Genomic DNA, 18,437 nt, shown 5'->3' on the forward strand with positions numbered 1-18,437 from the left:
CGGCCGGCGAAAGTACAGCGTCTTCGTCTCGTCAACAAACATCCGCTCCCGTTTGGGCCGCTGCTACTCGTGGTGATGATGATGGTGGTGGTGATGATGGTGGTGGTGATGGTGGTGGTAGCAGTGAGTGAAAGTCAATGTGTTCAATCGATGGAATCACGCAGAGAGTGAAATGACTTGGTCGCTGTGTCGACGGTCGCAAAAGACACACACACACACACACACACACACACACACACACACACACACACACACACACACACACACACACACACACACGGACACACGCACGCACACACGCACGCACACACCATACACACACAGAGCAACCAAGGCAACCCACCTTGTCATCCTTGTTGTCGTCACCAGCAGCATCACCACTGTTGCCTCCACTGCTGCTGCTGCTGCCGCCGCTCTGTTTTGCGTGCCGTGCCTGGTCTGTGTCCATGTGTGCGAGTGTGCAGGTTGGCGTGAACATGTTTCGCGCCTTCTTGCGCCGCGACAGCCCATACACGCGGCACGTGCGGTCGGAGCTCATCGTCAGCAGCTGGTCGCCGCGCGGGCACCACGCCACCCCCTGCACAAACTGCTTGTGGTCGCGAAACTGCTGCACCAGCTTGCCCGTGGCCACGTTGAAGAGGCACGCCGTGTTGTCGATGGAGCCCGACAGCAGGAGGCGGCCGTCCTTCGACCACGCCAAGTCGTAGATGTCATCGCGGTGCACCGTGATGCGGCGCTCGTACTTCCACTCTTCCACATTCTCCACCTCGTCAGCCTCCAGGTTCCCCGTCTTCTCCGCCGCGCCGCCAGTGGCGCCCGACGATGACGACGACGATGCCGCCGTCGAGGATGCTGCTGCTGTCGACGCGGGTGCTGCCAACACTGTTGCCATCGGACCGACGGCGTGCGGGTGCAGGGCGGGCGCGGGCGTGGGCGCTGGCCGGCGCCACAAGATGATGGTGCCAGAATCGTCTGCCGCAGCCAGTAGCGCCCCAGAGGGCGAGAACCGCACGCAGTTGACTGACGCCTGGTGCTTGAGCTCCGACAGAAAGGACACCTTTGGGTCCTTGGCGTCAGTGCAGTCCATCTTCCACACCTTCACGGTGTTGTCGCCGCCGGCTGTTGCCAGCCGATAGCAGTCCCTGCCCAGGGGCCATCTCCTTGCGGTGTCGGCTGCCCTTCTCTGAGCCGTGTTGCTGCTGTTGCCCTCACTGCCGCTGCCACTGTTGCCCTCCTCGCTGCTGCTGCTGCTGTGTTCACTGTTGCCGATGGTTGGATCAAAGTCCACTGCAAACACTGGCTTTGGCACCCCATCCGCTCGGCTAAAGTGCCAGCTGATCTCATGAAACTTGGCACGCATGTGTGTGTGTGTGTGTGAAGAGGGGGGAGGGAAGGTGTGCTGTGTATGGCGGAGGGTGTCTGTGTGCTCGCGCGCAGTTGTGTCTGTTGCGACTTGTGCTTGTTGTTCTGCTTCTCTGCTCGCTTGCTTTTGTATCCGCTGCCGCTGCGCGCGAAACCCAGTTGGGAAAAACAGTGCAAAACTTAAACAATCATACTCCAAAGGCAAGTTTGCCTTTTGCCGGTGGTTCTTGAAGGCAATTTTGCCTGTTTTTGTCCTCCCCCTGACCAACGCCACCGTGACGATGATGCCAGTCGACACTCGCGGCCATGCTGGCTGACGACAACCAACGACCAAAGATGCAAAGATGCAACCCGCACACAACCACAACCACAACCAACCTGCACGCCACCGTTGTTGTCCTTCGCTTTGCATCAGTTTGGTCGGGGAAACTGGTCTGCTTGGTCTGTCTGTTTGTTTGCCTTATGGTCAGCCATTCAGCGAAGAGCAGAGAGCAGCAGCGAGGACCAGAGAGCAGCAGCGAGGACCAGAGAGCAGCGCGGGACGTTGATGTGACATTGGTGAATCCCAACACAGCAACAAGCAAGGAAAACGCAAAGGCAAAGGAGAGCTAGAAGCAAGCACCGACGATAGCAACAGCAGCAGGCAAGCACGCACGATGCAGCGTGGTTGCGAGACGACAACAGGAGGGCCACCACCTCCCAACAACACCGGCAGCAGCGGCAACGACGTCGATGGAGGAAGTGTGAAGCTGCGGCAAAAGAAGAAGAAGACGCGACAGCCGCGCAGGGCCGACGAGGAGGAGCGCAGCCCATATCGGAGACTCAGCGCGACCCTGGACAGCGGGGATGACGACCTCAACGCCATCTTTGCCGAAATTGAAGCAGAGGCACATCACCAACAACAACAACAAAGCGCACAGCGGCGTGGTGTCCTAAGCTCGCATCACCACACTCACCAGTGCCCAGGAAGCGATGCGTCCACGACGGGGGACGAAGCCCATCATGCCCAATCGCTGCAGCGCAACGCACCCCGACAGCGGGCACGGCGCAGGCTGCGCAGGCGCCACAAGCGTACGAGCGTTCCCATTCCCGACAGCCTCATGGAGGAGGACGAGGACACGGATGGTGAGAGCGCGTGCCACGGCAACATCACCAGCAGCAGCGCAAGCGACACAATGGACAACGCAATGGACACAGACAACCACCAAGGCAAAGGCGGCAAGTTGCTTCGGGAGCGGCGCAAACAGGGCGGTGATGCAGAGCACCACAGCAGCAGTGACCACGAACGCGACCGCACCCCCTCGTCGCCACCACAGCAGCAGAAAGGCAACCTTCGACGTGGCGGGTCCCGCGCGTCCTTCTGCGCCGCCGTCGGCCGTCACTCGTCCAGCACCAGCATCGTGTCCCGCACGGCGTCGTCGTATGTGCTCAGCCGGTTCGTGCCGTCAGACCATGATGGCGACAACAGCGAGGGCGACGGCAGCGGATATGATCGCGATGATAACGACAGCATCACGTTTGGACACGATGTGGGCGCGTGGGGCGAGTACGACAACGTGCAGGAAGATGAGGACGTGCGTGATGCTGCTGTTGTGCGTGAAGCCGCAGGTGTGAGTGGCTTTGATGATGCTGACGATGCTGATGATGATGATGATGATGAAGAAGCAAGGGTTGCAGCTGTCTTTGACGGTGCGCTTGGGCACGACGCTGTCCACGATGCGTACAGCGCGTGCGATCACGGGCGATTGCGGCGGTGCAACGCCGTTGTCGTGTCATCTGATGCCGCTGCCGATGGCAGTGGGTGGAATCAACGCTACGACGACAACCACCACCATCATCACCACCGCCACCACGGCAGTTTTGATGCCAACGACACCTTTCGTTATGACGACAACGGCGATGGCGATGATGTGATGGCGCGGTTCTCGCGGTGCAGGGATTCGCAGCTGAGCGACGTCGCCGTGTCGCCGACATTCGAACGCACGCGCACACCAACAGCAGCGCGCCGACCACCATCGTCACCGGTAACGCCGTACACACCGCCATCGCCTACCCCGTACGCCTCGCCCGTGCTCCGGCCGTCAACAGCAGCGCCCGCAGTCGCAACAGCAGCAACAGCAGAAACAGCAACAGCAGAAACACGGCGAACAGGTGCAGCACCAACAGCAGTTGAAACAACACCAGCAACGACGGCTGAAGCAGCGTCATATCCCGTGGTTCCGCTGCCACTCTCGCCATCATCCTCGTCAACAGCAACACGTGTTTGTGAACCAACACGCGGGAGGAGGAGGCGGAGGGCCAGCAGCCACAACAGCTTCCTCGACGACCACGACTACAATGTAGACGTCCACGACGATGATGATGATGATGATGATACGAGCAGTGGCGATGCCATTCGCAAGCACAGCAATGACATGCTTGCAAGCAGCACAGCTGGCGCGGACATGTTGATGCGTCAGCGCTCCCTCGCCGGCAGCATCATCGTCAAGAACTTGCACGTGCGCCGGAAGAGCGTAAATCTCGAGCACGCGCCACTCTGCTTTCCGCGCGGCGTGACACTGGCAGACCTGAACCTGGACGTCGACAGCAGCGGCAGTGGCGGTGACAGCGTGGTGATGAAGTGCGATGGTGATCGTGATGGTGAGGGGGATCGTGAACAGGATGGTGATGGTGATGATGGTGGTGTGAAGGGGGCAGAGGATGGGCAGCAGGAGGAGGAGGAGGAGGAGGAGGAGGAGGAGCAGGCTGGAGTGAAGCGGCGTGATGGGGTTGCTGGTGCTGATGATGCAAGTATTGCAGCGGAGGCGGAGTACGACAGACAAGCAACGAACGAGAAGCCTGAGCGCCCAATCAACAACGTCAATATCCTTCATGGTGCTGATGGTGCTGATGGCGATGATGTGAGCAGCGGGGATGAGTACGACGATCTTGGGTCGCTCGCATCGGCCGTGATGATGCGCGGCAGGTCTGCACAACTGAAGCGGCAGAGGGGCAGCGATGGCGGTCCTGTTGGGAGTGCTGATAGTACTGGTGCTGAAGACGACGAGGACAATGGTGAAGGTGGTGAGGATGGACCATCGCTCCCCACACGAGTAGCAAAGACGACTACTGCACCAGCAACACCAGCAGCCACAACGACTGCCTCGACAACAGCAACAACAACAGCAGCAGGAACAGACATGGACGAGAGGGAAGCGACGACAGAAGTGCCTGAAACGGGCACTGGGGCGAGCACGCCTTCGATTGGCAACAGCGCCTCGTCGACACCGCAGGCGTCCGTGTTCGCGTCCAGACGGCAGTCAAGTCAAGGCACGAGGGCCACAGACGACGCAGAGGCAGACCCCTCCATGAAGGTGAGGAGGAGGGAAGTGTGCTGTGTACATTTGTGTGCGTGCGTGTGTGTGTGTGTGTGTGTGTGTGTGTGTGTGTGTGTGCGTGTGTGCGTGTGTGTGCGTGACGTGGAAAGGTGCCAACGTCTTCTCATCAGCTCTCTTAACACGCCACCCCCCCCTTTAACAATCACCAGCGGCTGGATGACCTGAAGCACGGCGGGGGGTTGTCGCCATCGCGCCGTCGCTCCATCCTGTCGTCCGCCACCATGATGACGCACCACCAGCAAAAATCGTCCTCCCCACGCAGACGATCACACGTACGCGGTGCTTGTTTTGTTTTGTTTTTTGTGAGTGTTTGTGTTTGTGTTTGTGTTTGTTTTTGGTTGGATGATGGTTGGTCGATATCCGACACCGTGTGTGTGTGTGTGTCATCAGCACGACACGCCCCCTTTGCTTCACATGTGGTCCTACCGCTTGCTCTCTCGTTTTCCCGATTTCTCTCCCTTCCTTCCTACTCATGCACGTATACACATCACACAATACACACACATACCCATCACACATTATGCAACCCGCACTCCCTCCACCACCGCTATCACGGCAGCTTGTACCGCGTCGCCGCCTGTCGCGCGCCATCAGCTCACCGTCACCGCACCCGTCAGCATCACCATCGCCTTCCAACCACCACCACCACTCCCACCTCCACGGCTTCAACAGCAGCAGCAGCAACAGCGGTGCCTTTGGCAGTGGTGGTGGTGGCGGCGGTGTCGCGCCAAAGGGGGCGATGGTGGAGATGATGATTCCAGATGCGAACGAGTGTTTCGTTGCGCCGACGCCAAACGGAACAGCGCTCATCTCGGCAGAAGGGCAGGCGGAGCTGTGAGTAGTGCGTGTGTGTGTGTGTGTGTGTGTGTTGATTGTGTGTGTGTGTGTGTGTGTGTGTGTGTGTTTGATTGTGTGTGTGTGTACGTTTACGTGTGTGTCGCATTCCAGTGAACTTGTAACGCTTCATCAACTGCCATCCTCTTCGCTGCCCCCTTACCGTCACGCTTCCTCACTCTTCCACCACCACCACCACCGCCCCATTCCCTCTCCCCCCCCTCCCCCAAAGCATCGTTCACTTTGAGCACGGCCTGCCGAAGGTGATGGCCGGTTCCACCGTCGCCCTGATCGAGTATCTGCTCGGACAGAACACCAACGACGACGACGGCGACAGCGACGCCGAGCACCACACCGAGGGCAGGCTGCAGGGTGAGATGGCTCTGCGCGCGCGCGTGTCTGTGTGTCTGTGTGTGTTGCCGACGCTTTCGCGTCATGCATGTTCCCTTCTCTACCCCATCCGTTTCTCCCTCGTTCTCTCACGCGTCGTCCATCACTCGACTCTCGGCCTTCCCTCTTCACCGCATGCTAGGCTGGCTGCCGTTTGGAGTGGGCGGGGACCGCAATCACACACGCGCACAGGAAGCACAGTCCTCCTTTGAAGAGTACATGAAAACATTCCTGCTGTCCTTCCGCCTCTTTGTCACGCCAGAAACCCTCGTGCAAGTCCTCCTCAACCAGGTGTGCACTGTGTGCGTGCGTGTGATGTGTGCGTGTGTTTGCTTGTATGTGTGTGCTTGTACATGCGTGTGTGTGTGCTTGTTGTACTCTGCGTGTCTCCATAGACCTTGCATGATCACACGATACCATCCTGGCCTCACCCTTCCATCTGCCCAACCCCATTCCAACCCCCGTACCACCGCCGCCATCGCCACCACCAGATGCAGCAGTCGTCGTCCGTGCGCGTCCTGCGTCGCCGCGTGCTCGAAATCCTCCAGTCCTGGATCAACACCGCATGGCGAGGTGGGATGGTGGGTGGTCATTCTGGTTGTGGTGGGTGGTCATTCTGGTTGTGGTGGGTGGTCATTCTAATTGTGGTGGGTGGTCATTGTGGTTGTGGTGGGTGGTCATTCTAGATGTGGTGATGGTAGTGATCGTGCTTGCGCCCCTTTTCATGAAAACACAAACTGACGCAAGAACACGCACGTACAATCTGTTGATCACATATCCACACTCGTTTACTTCGCCATTCAGACTTCTACAAGGATCCATCGCTCGTGTCAACGGCAACGCAAATCCTTGCAACAGCAGGTGAGCACGACATTGGGGGCGTAGACGTGATGTGATGCTGGTTCTTTTGTGATCGCTCGTCGCGGTTCCTGTTTCTCTCAACCCACACACGCACGCACACACGCACGCACACACACACACACACACACACAGACACACACGTACAGACACACACACACACATACACACGTGAACACGTGAACACATGATTCGTATCACTCGTGCTCACGTTCAACACCACCGCAAATGTCATCGTTTGTCAGCGTCTGTGGACGGCCACATGTCAGACCTCGTCCCCACCATCCAATCATCACTTCACCAGCGACTGCTCGAGGACAAATCCGAGCGCGCACGCGAACAGCAGCAGCCAGACGACGCAAATCTTCCGAAGATATCGCTGATTGTCACCGATCCGGAAGACTTGGCGGAGCAGCTCACGCTGGTGTGTGTGTGTGTGTATGTGTGCGTCTGGCTGGCTGTGTGTGTGTGTGTGTGTGTGTGTGTGTGTGTGTCAGCCTGTTTGTGTCTCTTTGTAACTGTCTGTCGCATTCCTTTTGGCTGCCATATGTGAGCGTTCTGTTTGTCCTGCTCCATCCTCCCTCACTCATCAGTGTCGTCCCATCATCACACTGCACATCACGCCGTTACAAACGGCAGTTCAATGCACGGCTGTATCAGCGCGTGGATGCAATTGATCTGATTGAGAGCGTCGTGCAGAACGTCACATCCAAACCCCTCTCCCGCGTCATCAACAGATTCGACGAAGGTACGTGCATGCGTGTGTGTGTATGTGTGTCTGTGTGTGTGTATGTGGAAATGGTTGACAGCGCATGTCGTAGTCCATCAATCGCATGCATCATGGAGTGCGGCACACACCTTGTTGCCACTAAGTTCTTCTCACCACCGTCATTGCACCTCACCACCTTCACTACTACTCCCACACACCCATCACACTTGTACATGTGTGCGTGTGTGTTCAGAGTACTTTTGGGTTGAGCAGGAGGTGCTGGACGCCGGCGATCCGAAACTGCAGGCCGTCATCATCGACAAGTTCATCCAGGTGAGCACGTGTCATGTACAGCTGCGTGGACGGTGGTGTGTCGTCTTTGACAGCGCTGTTACCGGTGCAGCACACACATACACATACACACATGCACAACGCACTCACTCACTCACTCACTCACTCATACACACTCATACACACTCACTCACTCATACACTCTCTCACTCATACACAATCACTCACTCACTCACTCACTCACTCACTCACTCACTCACTCACTCACTCACTCACTCACTCACTCACTCATACACACACTCACTCACTCACTCACTCACTCACACGCACATGCGCAACGCACATACGCTGACTGTCAATTGTGCAATGTCGCCCACCATCCACGACACAGGCGGCTGCGCACTGCAAAGCGCTGAACAACTTCTACTCTGTGTTTACCATCATCGGTGCACTGGACACCGCCAAAATTAGGAAACTCAAGCAGGTGCGATGATGCAACAGTGGTGGATGGTGGATGGATAAGTTGATCTGTGACGTTGCGTTGTGCTGTGGTTGTGAGATTTGATGGCGAGCTTGTGAATGTGGATGCCTAGCTTGTGATGTACCCTCACTGTCCTTACTGCCACACATGAACCCGCACACACACACACACACACTCGTGAACATGCAAACATACCCGTGCTCATGTATTCATGCACACACATGCACACCTGCATCAGGCGTGGGATGGCGTGCCAAAGGAGAGCCGGAAACTGATGCAACGATTGCAGTCGCTCACGTCCACCGACAAGAACATGAAGGTGCCCAATGGGGGAGGGGGATGGGGTGCTGTGATTGTGGTACCGGTCTGATTTCTGTTGTTTCGTGATTTGTATCAACGCTTGAGAATATTTACCCTTCTTGTTGTGTGTTTGACTCACTCCTCGTACGCGCGCGTGCACACACGCGCATGTTCACGTTCGTTTTCTCAGGCGTATCGGTCTGCCTACAAGAAGCTTGCAAGCAAGGCGCCACGTGTCGCGTTTCTTCCGATTGTTATGAAAGATTTGCGGTTCATTGCAGACGGAAACCAGAAGAAAGTTCAGGGCCTGCTCAACTTTGACAGGTATGCGCGCGCGCGTGTCTGTGTGTCTGTGTGCGTGTGTGCGTGTCTGTGTCTGTGTCTGCGTGTGGGTGTGGGTGTGTCTGCACTGCATTGCATTGCATTGTACCCCTCTCTACTCCCCCTCTCTACCCCGCCACCACCACCCACTTTTTAACCCCTGACACTGTACATGCCTCCTTTCCACAACCACCTCAGGCTGCGTGCCCTAAGCGAGTATGCATCACACACGGAACGTGAGGTGTCCATCCCCTACAAGAAGTTGACGCTTGACGATGCCATGCAGCGCTACCTCAAGCACCAGGTACGCAGTGGTGTGCGGTGTGTGTGTTGTTGTTGTTGTTGTTGTTGTTGTTGTTGTTGTTGTTGTTGTTGTTGTTGTTGTTGTTGTTGTTGTTGTTGTTGCTGGCGCGCCTGTGCGTGCGCTGAGGCCTGGGCCTTGGTGCACTCTGCCTTTCCTTCCTTCTCACCATCTCCATTACCACCATCATCAGGGCGATGCGGTGCGCGTGCGCCTGCGGTCCTCCGGACTGGCGGATGCGCAGGCCTCGGTGAGCCGATGTGAACGTGGTGCTGACGTGTCTGTTTGCTTTGCCATTGCATTCGTGATTGAAGAGGGGGCTTAGGAACTTTGTGCGCGCTGTAAGTGACCTTTCCCTGCGCAGCTAACACACACACACACACACACACACACACACACACACACACACACACACACACACACACACACACGCACATGTACACAACCTTTCACTTTGTTGTGCAGACGGAGCGGGAGCAGGCGCTGCAGATGCAGGTTGCCGAGCTGGCGAGCGTCCTGGAGGAGAGAGACGCGCAGCTCACGAAGCTCCAGCAGGGGTCGTCTGCTCGCATCCACGGTGTGTGTGTGTGTGTGTGTGTGTGTGTGTGTGTGTGTGTGTGTGTGTGTGTATGTGTGTGTGTGTGTGTGTGTGTGTGTGTGTGCGTCCGTGTGCCTGTGTTTGTGTCTGTCTGTCTGTCTGTGCCCATGCCTATGCTCCCATTGGTTGTGCTCCCATTGGTTGTGCCTCCCTCCCATTTCAGCTCTTTCCAATGTCACCGCCTAACATATACACCACCCTCTTTCCCTCCACCCATGACGGTCACCACCAGACCTCGAGCAGCAGCTGGCAAAGACGCGGCGCGTTTTCGCAGAAGAAAAACAGGCGCTCTCACAACACGTGCGCACCCTTCAACGGCAACTCAAACAAGCACAACACGGACGGCAGCAGCAGCCTGTGGTGGATAATTCGTCCAACAACAATACCCCTGACAGTGCACATGACGTGTTCTCCTTCAACGAGGACACCAACAACAACAACAACGGAACCACCTCCAGTGGGCGCAACAGCCGCCCGACCACGGCCGAGACGACGCTCGGGTTCGATGACATGAACGACAGCACCGATGGCGATGGCGAGAGTGGGGCTGCGAGTGACGCGAGCCCCTCATCATCGCGCCCTTCATCACCACGCTCGATTTCAATGCGCATCCGTCGGTCGTCGTCGCTTCGACGCATGAAGCGCCAGCTCTCCCGCTCCAAGAGCAACCTTACCAGCATCCCGGAGCACACGCACACGCACGCAGAGCAGCAGGGTGGTGATGATGGTGGTGAGGGTGACCATGGTAATGGTACGCCCGACCGTAATGGCGGTCACAACGTTCATCGTCGCGGTGGTGGTGCGAGGATGGCGACCACACAAGCAGCAGTGGACACTGCCCTGTTGCTCGTGAACGGCGAGGACGCGTTGGGTGAAAGCAGCGTTGACGATCACGATGATGGTGCCGATGATGGCAGGAATCTGCGGTCGACGAGAACGCGACGTGCGCTTGCAGACGTTGTGGAAGAAGCGGAAGCAGAGGAGGGGGAGGGGGAGGAGGAAGGGAAGAGAGGGAAGGAAGGGGAATTGGGCAAGGTGCAGGTGGGGAAGACGGGGTGTGAACATTTGCCGTTGAAGGCTGCTCTCAATACGACTGGAAACAGCGCCAACGACGACGCCAGCGATGCGGAAGAGGACGATCTCATCACTCCTCCCGTTTCGGATGCATCAGCGCACACCGTCACCAACACTGCGAGCAACACGCGGCCGGCACCGCCCAACACCAGCGCCAGCAGTGAGGGTGATGCGAGCAAGGCTGCTGCACTGTCGACGCCACTGCAAGAATCGGCGCCTGTGGCAACACCACAAACTGCTCAGCAACAGCAGCAGCAGCAGCGTTCGCACGCGTGCAAGCCGCCGCTGCTGCGTAACCCGTCCTTCCTTGTGCAGGAGTACGACCGACTGTTGGCCCAGAACATGCTGCTACTGGAGCGTGTGTCCGTTTTGGAGCAGCGGCTGGCTCATGAAGGCGATGGCAGCGTTAATGCGTGCGGGAAGAACAACGACAACAACGCGAGGATGGCTGTGCCACCGATGCTGACCCAACGCGGCGGAAGTGAGTGCAGAGATTATGTGTGTGTGTGTGTGTGTGTCTGCTTCTGTGTGTGCTTCTGTGTAGCTCTTGGTTCTTCCCTCCACGTATTTTGCTGTTGGGGTTACCCGTGCTCGTCATCCACTCGCTCACAAACCACATGCTTCATCGATATTTGGAATGCATCACAGGTGCAGTGCTCCTTGTTGCCCAGGCGCTCAAGGCAAGAGAGGCTGCACAAGGGCACCACGAAACGCATCCCGACACCAGTAGCCAATGCGTTGATGATGGCGATGGTGGTGGTGATGATGATGATGATGCGCATGCACGGCAGCGGTTTGAAGACGAGGTGGCGGCGCTGGTTGAGTTTGTTGAGAGCGGCATGGACGGTTATGGTGGTGACAATGACGGTGATGAAAGCAATGATGATGGTTTCAATGACCAGATTGGTGGTGGTGGTGGTGATGGGGATGATGTTGCTGACAGGAGTGGTGCCGCTGACACGTGCGCGACATTGAAGCTTTCAACCGGACAGCGGATCCGGTTTCTTCCTGATGACGACAACGTCATCGCCGTTCTCACGGACAACGATGACGACGATGTTGACACTGACGGCGAGGAAAGCAGTGATGCCAGTGCAACACTGACCAATGACGCGCGCCGTCATGGTGATGCTGCTGTCAGGCAGCTCGATTCTCTGCAAGAGGCAGACGTCCGGCGCATTGCACGAGGTGCGTAGTGTGTGTGTGTGTGTGTGTGTGTGTGTGTGTGTTTCTCCCACTTCCCCGTCGCCACCCAGTGTATCCTCACCGTTCCCCGCCCGCTCCCTCCATCACCAACGCCACAGATGCGCTGAGGGAGAATGAGGTGCTGCGCTCGTGTCTGCTGCCACTCGACAGCACGTGGTCCGAGGACACGTTGCATGACGAGTGGGACGCCGCCAAGGACATCGCCCGCCATTTCCTGCACACCACGCGTGATAGCAGCCCGTCCCAAACGCGCCTCTTTACTGACTTTCTCCTCGCCCACAGCAGCGGCGATGGTGGTGACGCTGAGGAGTAGCGAGCGGTGGTTTGGCAGAGTGTGTTGAGAGAGAGAGAGTGTGTGTGTGTGTGTGTTTGAGAGAGGGGGGGAGGGGGTGTTACGGAAGGGAAGCTTTGCATGTTCATGTGTGCCTGTGAGGTTTGTTTCTGGCTAGGCGAGCAAGACGCTTGCGTATCTTCTCTCTCAGTTTAGTGACCAGTACGTTTACTTGAATTACACGGTCGTAATACACTACAGGGTTGATCGCACTTGCGTGATGACAGCCATTGCCCACACACAGGCGCACATAGCATACGCTTGCGAGCATCCAACATGAATCATGTGCAGGTCCAATTGACAGAACAACCACGTGGTTGCACCGCGAAACCAAAGCAACACACAAAACACAACATGCAGACTTACACACCCTTCCCCGCGTCTGCCCATCCCAGAGCTTTGACGGTGCTATGCAAGCCACTCCACGTCCTTGAGCCTGATGCTTTTGATCTTCCTTGGTCCACCGACAAAGGGGACCCCGAACTTGTGCACGCGGGACGCCTGCGACTTGATACCTGCTATGAAAGCAATCTTGAGCGCCGTATCCTTCACAATGGTGCCCGTGATGGACGTGAGGGCGTACCATACATGCCCCCACCCGCTGTGGTGCGAGCCCACTGGAAAGCCGAGCAAGGCGCAAAACTTTCCGAGGCCGAGCTTGTGCGTGAACCAGTCGCAGAAGGATCGGCAGTTGTCGTTCCACATGTGATAGCGACTGCCGCTGTAGGAGTTGGCGATGCCGTCGAGGTCCTCCCTGCTGTGCTCCACGCTGCCCAGGTAATAGAAGTCGCCGTGGCGATGAGATGTCATGCGGTACTCTCGGCACTGGATGGATATCAGGCCTGGCTTGTCATCCACAGCGACTTCGTATTCCAGGAAGCGCTTGCCGCGGAGAATGTTGATGGCCGTGTGCGTTGCATCGTAGGACACCAGGAATACGTCCCCTTCTTCGTCTTTCTCACAGGACCATCGCCTGTAGAAGGCACGCGCAACAGTCACCATGGCCTCACGACTGGAAGGACTGGAGTGTTGAGGCGGGAGGGTGAGGGGGAGCTGCGAGCAAGGCACAGGAGAATGTAGGAGTGCTGTCCTTTTCGGGTTGTTCAGTTGTCCTAGTTGTCCGTTTTGTCTTGGGGACACCAGTAGGCCAGTGCTCGGCTCGAGTGCAGGCAGGAGTGCTATGAGCTTATGACTGAGGCTATGGCTTCAAAAAGCCTCACCTCGATGGGGTGCTTTGTGTGGTTACGCGCTGCGTCGCTTCTGCCTGGGAGGAGGGGAAGAAAGAAAAATGCTGGACAGCGCAAGCGGTGGCCAAGAGCAAGAGTTGGGGAGGAAAGGAGAGGTGAGAGAGAGAGAGAGAGGGGGGGGGGCAGTGACATGACATGGCATACAACCCGTGACATGCACAAGATATGACACACCCAAATGCAAGAAACCAAAACACACACACACACAGCTCGCTACATGATATGCTGTCGCTGTCGCCAACCGCGCCCTCTCCTCCAACTCCTCTCCTCCTTTCTCTCTTTCTCCTTCTCTTTCTCCTCATTCTCTCCTCTCTGTTCACGTGGAATGATGCCGCTGGTGTCGCTGCGCGATCTCGGCGTTGCTGCCGCGCTTGCTGTGGTAGTGCTGGTGGCGGTGTGCCCGCTGGCGTGCGTGGAGGGCGAGGTGTTTGTCGGGGAGGATGCGCGCGGCGCGTTTCACATCAACACGACAGAGGGCGATGCATCTGTGTACGTGAACGGCGTGGACCTGCATGCCTTGTTCGCCACCGTGGAGCAGCAGCAACACACCATCAACAGGCTGCAGGCCGCGACGTGCAAGGTGATCCCGCCCTCGGCAGACGACGACACGTTTGCGGGCGTCGCCGGAACGCAGTCCAGCAAGTGGGTCCAGGGTGTGGCCGACCCGGCCACGGGCATCATCTACGCCATTCCGCAAGACGCGTCCGCCGTCATGACCATCAACCCGCACACGCGCCGCGTGGACGCAAACGCCATCCCCGTACCGGGCGGGAGCGGCGGCAGCAAGTGGGCCGGCGCTGTGGCCGCAAGCAACGGCCTCATCTACGGCATGCCAAACGACGCAACCTCCGTGCTCATCATTGACCCGCGCACCAACACGACCAACACGACCGTTCTGGCCGGCCTGCCATCCGCTTCAGACAAGTTTGTCAGCGGCACGCAGGCGCGCAATGGCCTCATCTTCGGCGTCCCGTGGAACGCCGCGTTTGTGCTCATCATCGACCCCGCCACCAATACCATGGACACGACCTCCATTGCGGGCCTGGACGCGGACGTGTCCAAGTGGGACGGCGGCATCCTTGCGCCAAACGGCCTCATCTACTGCATCCCGTTCAACGCCAAGTACGTGCTCATCATCGACCCAGACACAAGAACAGCAGACAGCACGTCCATCGCCGGGTTCAGCGGCGACCAGGCGTGGGCTGGCGGCGTCCTCGCCAACAACGGCAAGATCTACGGCATCCCAGACCACGCGTCCAGCGTCCTCATCATCGACACGGCCACCAACGCCTTTGACACGACCACGCTCTCCGGCCTCTCCTCGGCAGACGGGTCCAAGTGGACCGGCGGCGCCCTTATCAGCCACAACCGCATTGTAGGCGTCCCTTACAGCTCCAGCGCTGTGCTCATCGTCGACGCCGCCAACAACACCACAGACACAACCACCATCACGGGCCTTGGCACCGATACTGGCAAGTGGTGGGGCGGCGTGCTTGCAAGCAACGGCAACGTCTACGCCATTCCCCACAAAAGCGACACCGTTCTTGTCATCGAGCCTGGATGTGCTTGACAGGGAGGAGTTTGCTTGTTTTAGGGGCGGTCGCATATGGTTGTGGGTGTTGCTTGGTTTTGTGTTCTTTGCATGCGTGCTTGTTCTGCTGGACGCATACTTTGTTTTGCTTGCCGTGTTTGGCTGTTTGCTTCCCTTGCCCTTCGTTGATGTTACCTTACTTGTTTGCTCCAACGATGCTTGTTATGTTGAACCACAGCACTGTGTCTGTGTTCGCATGTTGGTATCGGTTATGTTACACTCACATGAACCATGACAGTTGCGGTTCATGGACTGCGAGGTGCTGTGCACACAAGCGCTTGCTGTCACACGGAGAGAGACAGACAGACAGAGAGAGACAGACAGACAGAGAGGGAGAGACAGGGAGAGACAGAGGCAGGGATATACAGACACACACACACACACATTCATCTGTGGTGACGATGCCTGCCTCCTTGACATGAGGTCATTTCACACCCTTCTTTTGCACTGCATGATGAAGTTGAAGTGCAACACAGCAAAACTTTGCCCTCCGCCATCCACATTGTGTGCAGTGTGCCGTGTGTGCTCTGTCCTTGTTGGTCCAGTGATGAGCTGTTGAAGGAAGGCTGGAAGGAAGGAAGGATGAAATGATGGATGGATGGATGGATGCGTTTCAACGTGCTTCCTTCCCACAACACACACACGACGGTGAACTTGCGTGGCTGGAAATCCAATGCATGCTGCCCAACAATCGTCCACAACCACAACCCACAAACAAAAACAACAAACGAACAACCAAACAATCCTGTCTTCTCTTCTCTTGGTGCTGCGCCTGTGCCGCGAACAGACACGCGAACGAGGAAGGACTGAAGGAGGAAGGCACACCTACCTTCTGCTCTTCTCCTCTTCTCCTCTTCTCCTCTTCTTCTCCTCTCCTCTTCTTCTCTGCTGGTATGGTGAGGACGATTGGATGCCTGCAGGCACGTGGGAAGCTGGTGCTGCTCCCCGTGCTGGTGGTGGCGGTGGCAGTGTGCTCGATGCCGTTCATCAGCAGCGTTGTTGGAGAGGTGACGCTGGTGGAGGATGATGCGGGTGCGTTTCACATCAACACGAGCGATCCCATGAGCCAAACCGTGTTCGTGAATGGGGTGAATGTGCACGAGACGCTCAGCACGCTCATGAGTACTGTGTCCGTGCAGCAGAGCATCAACGCCGCGCAGCAAAGCATGATCGATGCACAACAGAGCGCAATCAATGCCCAGCAGAGGGCGATTGATCGTGTCCGTGGTGAAGTGTGCTTCCCGAGCGCTACGCCGGTTGGCCAGCTTGGTTCACAAGGTGGAAAGTGGTTTGGAGGCGTATTGGCGAACAACGACCTGATCTACGCGGCCCCTTGGAACTCCCCTTCTGTGCTCATCATCGACCCCAGCACCAACACACTCGACACGACCACGATCTCCGGACTGGGAACGGACAAATACAAGTGGGCGGGTGCTGTGTTGGCACACAACGGCCTCATTTACATGTTCCCTTCCGACCGGGAGACGATGCTCATAATCGACCCAGACACCAACGCCGTTGACACCACAAGCATCCAATCACTTGGCTCAACCAGTTACAAGTGGTACAGTGGCGTGGTGGCAAGCAACGGCCTCATCTTCGGCATCCCATTCTATGCCACTACCGTGTTGATCATCGTGCCAGAGACCAACACAGCCGATATCACGACGTTATCCGGGCTGTCGAGCCAGAACGCAAAATGGTACGGCGGTGTGCAAGCAGACAAGGGCCTCATCTATTGTATTCCCCTTGCGGCTTCCTCCGTCCTCATCATCAATCCAGAGTCACTGACGATGGACCTCACTACCATCAGCAACCTAGGCGTCAACGGCAAGTGGAGGGGCGGCGTGCTTGCAAACAACGGTCTCATCCACACCATCCCAGCGCTCTCTGCGACGACACTCGTCATCAACCCCGCCACGAACGCCACTGATGAGCTTGTTGTTGCAGATGTTACAGGCTCTTCAAAATGGATTGGCGGTGCGCTAGCACCCAACGGCAACATCATCGGGATCCCATATTTTTCGCGGTCTGTCCTCATCTTCGATCCAGCCACCAACACCGCTGACACCACAACACTCAGCCAGCTTGAAGCGGGCGGCACATGGTACAATGGCGTCCTCGCTCCGAATGGTCTCGTCTACGGTATCCCAGCCTCTGCACAGTCTGTCCTCGTCATCGACCCGGGATGCTGAGATGTTTGCATGTGTGTTTGTGTGTGTTTGTGCATGTTCGTGCATTCGTTGAACACTGCGTGTCCTTGTTGTATCTCTTTCGATCTTCTAACTTTCCCCCATCAACCAATATTCCTTTCTTCAATCCCTGTGACAGCCTCCTGTGCACCTGACGCTGCTCATCGTTCTTTTACTTCCAATTGAAACGACTCAACCCTCAACCGAGCACATGCATTGCAATGGCGGGAGAAGCTGTTCCAAAACTGTGGAACGCGTAATGTTCATGCTGGGGTTGAGGCAATCCTTCCAGGACAACAAGGTAACTACGCTTCTTCGAGTCATCAGCCCGCAAGCCAATGAACTTTCATCCACGTGACATCGACATTGGGGGCTCAACACGGGTTCAACCACACACACCCTCTCTTCCACCCACGCGCTATACTTTCGTTGTTTACCTCACACACGTGTATCATTTAGTTCACAACAACTACCACGGTTAAGCTTGTCAGCAACTGAGTGCGAGCATGTATTCACTCACACAAGACACGACAAAGAAGAAAAGTTAAGATGGTTCAACAGTGAAACACACACACACACACACACACACACACACACACACACACACACACACACACACACACACACACACACACACACACACACACACACACACCACAGAAACGCAAATCAACAAACGTGCGCAATCCCGCACGCAAGTAAGGCTTCATTCATCCACACAAGGGGGAAAAAGAAAAGGCAACCAAACGTGAGCTTGGTTAGCTGCAAGGAATGTGTGAATGACAAACGGCGTTGTGCAGTCTTGCACAACAACCAACAAAGAACAGGAGAAGGGGAGGCGGGTGGGGTGGAGAAGAACAAACGCAAAACAGGCCAACTGGCCAACACCACCCACTTCAAACAACTGCCCAACCCCCCGCTACACAACAACCGCTCCACTCCTCTCAAAAAAACGGAACGCTCAACACACCTAA

General features: G+C 56.8%; 5 protein-coding genes across 5 annotated transcripts in view; 3 read left to right on the top strand and 2 right to left on the bottom strand.

Annotated features, from left to right (window-relative positions):
* PTSG_09151 (chromatin assembly factor 1) overlaps window positions 1-1,534 on the bottom strand; it is a gene marked incomplete at its 3' end in the record, with an annotated part of 4,028 nt that extends 2,494 nt beyond the window's left edge. The window contains exons 1-2 of the mRNA XM_004989348.1: window positions 344-1,534; window positions 1-63 (exon numbers count right to left, since the gene is read on the bottom strand). The exon at window positions 1-63 is cut by the window's left edge and continues 61 nt beyond it. Of these exons, the coding sequence (XP_004989405.1) occupies window positions 1-63; window positions 344-1,360 (1,080 nt within the window). The 5' untranslated portion in view covers window positions 1,361-1,534. The remainder of the gene's footprint in view (window positions 64-343) is intronic.
* Window positions 1,535-1,854: 320 nt separating this feature from the next.
* Window positions 1,855-12,709, top strand: PTSG_09152 (uncharacterized protein). Its single transcript, XM_004989349.1, has 19 exons — window positions 1,855-4,715; window positions 4,889-5,011; window positions 5,299-5,573; window positions 5,806-5,945; window positions 6,106-6,254; window positions 6,455-6,536; window positions 6,768-6,824; window positions 7,067-7,245; window positions 7,461-7,569; window positions 7,784-7,863; window positions 8,213-8,305; window positions 8,541-8,621; window positions 8,793-8,926; window positions 9,122-9,227; window positions 9,418-9,474; window positions 9,690-9,801; window positions 10,055-11,377; window positions 11,545-12,084; window positions 12,201-12,709. Exons 1-19 carry the CDS (start codon window positions 2,019-2,021, stop codon window positions 12,413-12,415), a joined length of 6,552 nt encoding a protein of 2,183 aa, XP_004989406.1. The 5' UTR covers window positions 1,855-2,018; the 3' UTR covers window positions 12,416-12,709.
* A 9-nt stretch (window positions 12,710-12,718) lies between these two features.
* PTSG_09153 (uncharacterized protein) lies at window positions 12,719-13,794 on the bottom strand. Its single transcript, XM_004989350.1, has one exon. It carries the CDS (start codon window positions 13,433-13,435, stop codon window positions 12,842-12,844), a length of 594 nt encoding a protein of 197 aa, XP_004989407.1. The 5' UTR covers window positions 13,436-13,794; the 3' UTR covers window positions 12,719-12,841.
* Window positions 13,795-13,985: 191 nt separating this feature from the next.
* On the top strand, window positions 13,986-15,515 carry PTSG_09154 (uncharacterized protein). The gene has a single exon (XM_004989351.1). The coding sequence runs from the start codon at window positions 14,006-14,008 to the stop codon at window positions 15,248-15,250; it is 1,245 nt and encodes a 414-aa protein (XP_004989408.1). The 5' UTR covers window positions 13,986-14,005; the 3' UTR covers window positions 15,251-15,515.
* A 649-nt stretch (window positions 15,516-16,164) lies between these two features.
* Window positions 16,165-17,466, top strand: PTSG_09155 (uncharacterized protein; the record flags this gene model as incomplete). Its single annotated transcript, XM_004989352.1, has 1 exon — window positions 16,165-17,466. One exon carries the CDS (start codon window positions 16,165-16,167, stop codon window positions 17,464-17,466), a length of 1,302 nt encoding a protein of 433 aa, XP_004989409.1.
* Window positions 17,467-18,437: the final 971 nt, after the last annotated feature.

Source organism: Salpingoeca rosetta (assembly GCF_000188695.1).
Source record: "Salpingoeca rosetta unplaced genomic scaffold supercont1.29, whole genome shotgun sequence".
Lineage (NCBI taxonomy): Eukaryota > Choanoflagellata > Craspedida > Salpingoecidae > Salpingoeca > Salpingoeca rosetta.